At 44.3% G+C, this 7,562-nt stretch overlaps 3 protein-coding genes across 5 annotated transcripts in view; 1 reads left to right on the forward strand and 2 right to left on the reverse strand.

The window, feature by feature from the left end:
- Positions 1-1,886, reverse strand: part of nsmaf (neutral sphingomyelinase (N-SMase) activation associated factor) — a 13,165-nt gene extending 11,279 nt beyond the window's left edge. Inside the window, exons 1-4 of the mRNA XM_017432339.3 lie at positions 1,754-1,886; positions 645-728; positions 484-562; positions 339-400 (exon numbers count right to left, since the gene is read on the reverse strand). Coding sequence (XP_017287828.1) covers positions 339-400; positions 484-562; positions 645-728; positions 1,754-1,791 — 263 coding nt within the window. The 5' untranslated portion in view covers positions 1,792-1,886. The remainder of the gene's footprint in view (positions 1-338; positions 401-483; positions 563-644; positions 729-1,753) is intronic.
- Positions 1,887-2,141: 255 nt separating this feature from the next.
- LOC108245411 (transmembrane protein 241) lies at positions 2,142-7,302 on the forward strand. The gene is made up of 15 exons (XM_017432311.3): positions 2,142-2,358; positions 2,567-2,613; positions 2,691-2,768; positions 3,274-3,355; positions 3,430-3,507; positions 3,591-3,616; positions 4,170-4,221; positions 4,307-4,355; positions 4,420-4,465; positions 4,760-4,795; positions 5,488-5,522; positions 5,602-5,671; positions 6,742-6,835; positions 6,900-6,964; positions 7,039-7,302. The coding sequence occupies exons 1-15, from the start codon at positions 2,287-2,289 to the stop codon at positions 7,106-7,108; spliced, it is 900 nt and encodes a 299-aa protein (XP_017287800.1). The 5' UTR covers positions 2,142-2,286; the 3' UTR covers positions 7,109-7,302.
- Positions 4,465-7,562, reverse strand: part of rbbp8 (retinoblastoma binding protein 8) — a 10,459-nt gene continuing 7,361 nt past the window's right edge. For all 3 annotated transcript variants that reach the window (XM_037973102.1, XM_025009597.2, XM_037973101.1), the window contains one exon: positions 4,465-4,648. The gene's annotated coding sequence lies outside the window, so the exon portion shown is untranslated. The remainder of the gene's footprint in view (positions 4,649-7,562) is intronic.

Below are 7,562 nucleotides of genomic sequence, written 5' to 3' on the forward strand. Positions count from 1 at the left end.
AGCTCCAAAACTACAACACCTCACTGGTGTTTGATAAAAAGGTGAAATCTCTGCTAAAATCTTGTGTTTTGAATCAACATTCATAGAAACTAATTCATGTCATTTCAGTGAGTCATCATGGTTGTGCCCTGAGTCCTCTGCTGCTTCAGATGAGGCTGATCCCCATGGATTTACACACATTCAAGTCACTTGTTTTAAATAAAAGCTTCTATTTTAGTGAAGTTTTGGTCTTCATTGTGACTGATGTGCAGGGGGATGAACACAGACTTTAAAAATTTAACCCAACAATCGAACGGTGTCGATTTCAAAACCGCAAAAAAACAGGGATGAAAACTCACTCGTTGAAGGGATTTGTCTCTTTCTGCACAAACCCGATCTTCTTACAGTCCCGCAGAGGAATCTGGAAAAAAAAAAAAAAAGGCCGTTTGACTCATGAACGAACAGAAACAGAACCGGACTCGTTAAAATGTTTCGTCTACAAACCTTGATGATCGGTCCTGTAGGATCCTGAGGGTCGAATATAACGGACCGGGAGCAAACCTTCAGGGATCCTCGGATTTTCCTGCGAAGGTGAGAAAAGCTCGTTAGCTCTCCGGTGGAAAAACAATCGTTAGATTTAAAGGAAACGGCAGGATGTGACTTGCTTCTGTCCTGAACGGCTGCTGGCGGTGTACGCCGTGTGCTGCTCGAAGTAATACTCCTCCAGATCCAGCAACAGGAGGGAAAACCTGGAAGGAAAACAGGAGCTTCAGAAACACGACGCCGGGGCGGAAAGGCATCAGCAATGGGCTTTAGGGAAGCCCATCAATTTAAGAAGGGTCAAAGGTCATCCACAAACTACATTTGACGGGGGGAAAACCGTTTAATCTTTCCAGGAGTGGCAGCAGATTCACCCTGAAGGTCAGACCGTGCAGCGCTCAGCCTCTACAGGCCTCAGTCAGCAGGTTAAAGGTCAAAGGCTCTTCTCTCTAAAAACAACATGGCAGCTCGACTTGAAGGAACCAGAAGACCAGAGGACAGATGTTTACCCAGAATGCACTGCAGCTGTCAGCACAGTGGTGGAGGGCTGATGGTTTGGGCTGATTCTGGAGTCAGATGTGACAAACAGGACAATGATCCCAAACACAGCAGAACGGTCCAGAACCAGAACCAGAACCTCAGAGAGCTGAGCAGAAACCAACTCCTCCACAACCATCAGAGAGACAAACAGGAAACCCCTACGAAGCAGATTCTTCCTTTCTGTTTAATAAATAATTAGTTGTTAAAATCTGCTGACTCTAAAACAGAGTGGGCCATCCAGTTTTACACACTAACAGATTTGTGAATTATAGATGACTTCCTCAGCCCTGAATGAAGGTTTAGAGCTTTTTGGACCATTACCAAAACACACTGCGTCATTTTATTTTGGTAGGAGACAAGAAAACAAACCAGCTGGTGAGCCTTTGTTTTGAAAAAAGCTGATTTTTTGTTTTGTTTTTTAACGCATTGAGGTCATTTTAGGTAGTTTTTGTTTTTTACAGTTTATAACAGATGTCATGTGTCTATCTGACCTTATTTCGAGCAGAAGGAGCTCTTCGTGACTTCGGAAATAATAATTTAAAAAAAACCGGAGCACCTGACAGTGAGGCTCTAATTAGTGACGCAGCCTCGACTGTTTTAACGACGGCGAAGGTTAAAACGAAACAAACAAAGAAATAAAACCCGGCGGGCACGAAAACGTTTGACCCCCAGGCCGAAAAGGGCCGCAACAGACCTGTCTTTCGTTCGCTGCTGCGGTTTGAAAAACGCCATGGCGGCGCCGCATCCTCCCGTGAAACCGAACACCGTCCGCGCGGCCGAGGCTCCCCGTCTGGCCGTAAACACGGAAGCTGGCCTCGCACCACGTGACCCCGCTCTGAGCGCGTCAACGGAAAGAGGCGCCACTCCGACTCGGATTTACCCAAGAGATTAAAATCCGCAACAGTTCACCGCTAAAGCGACACATTTAACTCCAAACCAAAGCAACACAACTTTAATCCTCGTATATTAATTTATAACTATATTATTTTACTAATTCTAAAAGCAGTTAAAACTCATCAGCGCTAAGAGCGCATGCGCGTGACGCTCAACTAGTGAGTCATCGTCCTCGTCATAAACGATCTTTGCAGCTCAGCGTCTTGACGTGTCAGGGCAGTGAAGGAAGTTTCCGATTTTGAAACGAGATTTTAAAAAAACCCACAATATTAAAATAAATGCTGTATTTTTTATGCTAAACATGTACCAGCTGCAGTTTATCTGCAGATCAAAATGCAATGGAGAAGCCACATCACTGGCCTCGCGTTTACTTTCGTTTTTGTTGCATTTTATTTCACAAATAAGGTGAGGAAACTAATCCTAATTAGCTTAGCTTAGCTTTAGTTAAAACACTTTGCTCAGCTAGCATAGCACAAGCTAAAAATAGTAAGAAAATCATCTGACGCTTATATTTCTTGAAAGAAACTGTCATAAATATTTAATGTGAGGTCAGCAGTATTGCAGTACTTAAAGGTACAGATGCACTAAATTAATGTTTTTATTTTTATTTTAGTTTGTCCTGTCAGTGCTAAAGTTCACCTATCCGACCTTATTCCAAGGGTGAGTCTCTGAAAACATCTTTGTTTAGAATAAACTTTAACAGAAAGTTATGAACTCGTGATTAACTTCGTTTTCAGGTGGCAGACGCTCATTGAAGCGTTCCTGCTGCTGCTGGCTGGAAAACTGGGATGGGTGGAAATCAGCCGCATCAGCAGGTACTTTACACACCTGTCCACCTGTCCTCCTGTCCTCATCCGTACACAGCTGTCCTCCTGCCCTCAACCTGCACGCACCGGTCCTAGACTCTACACACCTGTCCTCACCTGTCTTCCTGTCCTCAACTGTTACACATCTGTCCTCCTATTTTTAGACGCCTGTCCTCGACTTTCTACACACCTGTCCTCAACTCTAGGCGCCTGTCCTAACCTGGGACATTATGTCATGTCTCTCTGGACAAGTTCTTGTCCGAGCTCTAAAGTGATAACCCTGTAACGTAGAAACAGCTGGACACCTCGTTTGTCAAGGATGATCTCTATTGATTTCAGGGTCAAAAGGTCAAGGTGACCCCTTTGTGAAAACCTGGTGTCCTCCCGCTCAGGACACACGTATCCGAGACTTGAGGAGATTCACGGGACAGTTTTATTTTTTTTTAAACACTTCGTCCTCATCGTCACCCGCCGCCGTCCTTCTTTTTTAAATTTGGGACGCCGTGTCTTCCAGGCCCGCCGTCCTCTCCTGGCTGCCCGGCTCCTTCCTGTTCGTGGGGAACATCTACGCCGGTTCGAGGGCCTTGTCTCGCATCGTGAGTGTCCCGAAGAACAGATTAGGAGTTAAAAGTAAAAAACCCTCCACCACGTTTCTGCTTCCTGTCTGCAGGACATCCCGTTCTTCTTCACGCTGCAGAACTCGTCTCACGTCGTCACCTTCGTGGTCCTGAAGGTCCTTCGCAGAGACGTAGGTGTCCTCGGCACGCGTCCACCATTTTACCAAACTTTGGACCTTCTTATGAACCTTTTCTGTTTTCCGTTCTCTCACAGAAGACACCGTGGCTCAAATTAATCAGGTACGTCCAAAGAGACGTTTGTGGTGTTTGGTTTTTACCGGATCCTGACCAAATATGGCGCAAACCTGATTTTAAATCGGCGATGAAGGCGGGGCTTACCTCATGTTATTTCGGCTCCATTTCTAACCGACAAGTTGAGCCCAAATCTCCTGTTTCCAGCTTTGTTTAGCAACCAAAACCACCAGAAACATTAACATTTAAATAAAAAAAAAAACACACACATTTGAAGCAGAAAATATGAGATTTAAAAGCATTAAAAGAGAACATACGGCAAGAAAAACGGACATTTAATCCGATATTTTTGACACATTAGGAAAGAATAAGTTTCGTAGAATAAAACGAGTACACTTAAAATAATGAACCTTTATCTTCAGTTTATGTAAAATGTGGCTTTTTACAGCTACATGTTTAATTTTCAATCAATTAGAAGAGACGTTTTTACCAAGTATTTAAATTAAATTAAATGGACGCTGCACCTATAGACTGGTAACCCAACCAGTGGCGCCAACGAACGCCACGGCGGCGTTTTTAACGTTTTCTTGTCGTCCTTCAGCGTCTGCCTGCTGCTGCTGTCGGCCGCCAGCCTCCTGCCGTTCGACCCTCAGGTAAAACTCTCCGCTCGCCACAGGAAGTGGATCTCGCTTCTCGCCGCAGGCCGCCTCGCCTTACGTGTTTTTGGTCTCCCTGCAGTTTGACCGCGACGGTTACCTCTGGGCTCTCTGCCATCTCTCCTGCGTGGGTAAGTTCAGAGGGGGGCGGGGTACAGAACGTCCTCGTTAACAGGTGTCCTCGTTAACTTCCAGGTGCCTACAGGGTGTTCCAGGTCCACCACAAGTCCAACAATCTGAGGTACGTTTGGATTTACCGCCACCGGCCCGTTTGAACCGCAGATCGACCCATTCTCAAGGAACGTTGGAACGTCGGTTAGAACGATGAAGAGTTCCTGGTCTTCGTCGTTGACAGAATTAACCGTTTCAGGCCTGAACTCTGACCTGAGAGTCACGTCTGACGCAAATCATGGGTTCATACCGGCTGAAATGTCAAAGAAAACATAAAATTATTAACATTTCTCAGCCGATAAATTGCGAGGTTGTAGAACATCATCCCTCAGAGCCTGAAATGTTTGTTGTGGTTTGATTCCAGTGACATGGAGCAGCAGTGCGTCAACTACCTGCTCAGGTGAGACCCGATCTGTTCGCATCACCGTCAAACAGCAGCTCTACCAAACTCGACTTAAATTACACAGAAGTGCTTTTTATAACAGCTAAAGGAAGCAGGACACGAGCTGAAAGCCATGGAAAAAAGATTAGAATGCTAGCTAAAAGCTAAATGTAGAAAAAGACTAGCCAAAAGCAACAGAAAACCAGCTAAAATTAGCTAAACATTAGCTACAAGGAAGCAAACGAGTTGCTAAAATGTAGAAAAAGACCGGCTAAAAGAAGCAGAACACTAGCTTAAAGCCAAAAGTAGCAAAAGGCTAGCTCCACGTAACAGAACAGTAGTTAAAAGTAGAAAAACACTAGCTAAAAGTAGTAAAATAGTCAATAAATAGTAGCTAAAGTAGCAAAAGGCTAGCTCAAAATAGCAGAAGGGTAGTTAAAAGTAGATAGAGACCAGCCAAAAGCAACAGAACGTTAGCTAAAATTAGCAAAACATCAGCCACAAGGAAGCAAACCGGTCGCTAAAAAGTAGACATAGGCCATCTAAAAGTAGTAGCTAAAATGGAAACAGGCTAGCTCAGAGTAGCAGAAGGTTAGTTTAAAGTAGATAAAGATTAGCAAAAATTAGCAAGTGCAAGTTAAAGCAGATTAAAACGTGAACCAGGCGCGGAGGTTTGTGCTGACGGACCTCTTCCTGTCTCTGATCCTCAGCGTGGCGCTGCTGGGCCTCGCCGCTCACCCGACAGGTAAGCCCCGCCCCCTTTCCTCCGGCCTGGAAACACCTGGAGCGACACCAACAGGTCCGCTTCCCTCCGCTGTCTCCAGGTGACCTCACAGGTGCCTTCCGGTTCCCGTCCCTCCGGTCCCGCACCTTCCACTGCGGCTGCTGTGCCAGGTGAGCCAAACAGACGGGCTTTCGGCTCCTATTTAGAATTTTAGCTGTTTTTGTTTCACTGAGTTTGAACTTTTTCAACAAAGAAGCTAAAAACTAAATGCAGAAAAAGGCTAGTTGAAAGCTATAAGGAGCAACATACTAGCTAAAAGCCAAAAGTAGCAGAACACCAGCTAAAACAAGCTAAATGCTAGCTAAAAGCCAGCTAACAGTAGCCAAAAGTAGAAAAAGATTAACCAAATAAGCAGAATGCTAGCTAAACTCTAAAGTAGCAAATGCTAACAAAGTAGTCAAAGACTAGCCTAAAGTAGTGTAACACCAGCCAAAAGTAGCAAAATGCTAACCAAACGAAGCAGATATCCAGCTAAAAGCCAAGGAGTAGCTAAATACTAGCTAACAGTAGCAGAACACCAGCTTAAACAAGCAAAATGCTAACTAAAAAAGCAGAACTCTAGCTACAAGCCAATTAGCAAAATGCTATCTAGAAGTAGTAAAAGACTAGCCTAAATTAGCAAAATGCCAGAAGAACCAGAATTCTAGCTAAAAGCCAAAAGTGGAAAAATGCTAGCTAAAAGTAGCAACACACAAGCCAAAATTGGTACCTGTAGCTAAAAGTAGAAAACGATTAACCAAAAAAGCAGAACACAAGCTAAAAGCAAAGTAGCAAAATGCTAACCAAACAAAGCAGATGTTCAGCTAAAAGCCAAAAAGTAGCAAAATGCTACCTAACAGTAGCAGAACACCAGCTAAAAGCTAACTAAAAGCCAGCTAATAGTAGCCAAAGTAGTACCAGTAGCTGAAAGTAGAAAAAGATTAACTAAACAAGCAGAACTCTAGCTAAAGGAAAAGTAGCAAAATGCTAGCTAAAAGTAGTAACAGTGGCTAAAAGTGAAAAAAAGGTTAATCAAAAAAGCATAATTGTAGCTAAAAGCCAAAGTAAGAAAATGCTAGCCTAAAGTAGCGGAACACCTGCTACCAGCAGCAGAACTCTAGCTCAAAGCCTAAAGTAGCCGAAGGCTAGCTGCTATCCAAAGGCGAGTCGGTTCCAGTTTTTATTTCTGTTTCTTCTTTAGCGCCGTGTTGGGATTCCTGCTGCTTTTAGCCTCGGTCAAACTGAAGCGCGGGCTGTCCGTCCAACACTTCAGAGTCTGGCTGCTTCTGTCCAAGGTAAACAAACAAACAAACAAACAAACATCAGGGCGGCTTCGACTAACAGCTGCTTGTGTCTCAGGTCACGGCGGCGGCGCTCTCCCCTCTTCTCTTCAACATGGCCGTCAGCGGCAGGTCTCTTTCCTGGTGAGCGCCCGGCGGTCTCTGAGACGTTTTCTGTCCCTCCGTGAGACGTTAAGACGCCGTTTGTCTGTTTTCAGCGTGGTCTTCAGCCACGTGGGCGAAGTTCTGCTGATCCACTCGGAGAAGGACTCACAGCTGGAGCGATGACACTCCAGATGTGTTCGGAGCGTTCGGCGCATAAAGAGATTTTATTTTTCTACCCGGCTGAATAAAAGCGTCGACTGCTGACGTCTCGTTTCAGATTCACTGAAAACATCCAGGAATTTATTCTGAGAGGTTTTAAATATGAAACTATTTACAAAAACATCCGAAAAATACAGAAGAATTAATTAATAACAAAACATTCTCCTGTTTTTACTGCTAAGCTGCTTTTAGCTACACTTAGATTAATTCAGGCTTTTAGCTGCTGTTAACCTCTTTAGCTGCCATTCATCTCCTTTAAGCCTTTAGCTGTCGTTTACCTCTTTAGCTGCTGTTTACCTCCTTTAAGCCTTTAGCTGCTGTTTACCTCTTTAGCTGCTGTTAACCTCCTTTAAGCCTTTAGCTGCTGTTTACCTCTTTAGCTGCTGTTTACCTCCTTTAAGCCTTTAGCTGCTGTTTA

This window comes from Kryptolebias marmoratus, linkage group LG21, assembly GCF_001649575.2.
Source record: "Kryptolebias marmoratus isolate JLee-2015 linkage group LG21, ASM164957v2, whole genome shotgun sequence".
Classification (NCBI taxonomy): domain Eukaryota; kingdom Metazoa; phylum Chordata; class Actinopteri; order Cyprinodontiformes; family Rivulidae; genus Kryptolebias; species Kryptolebias marmoratus.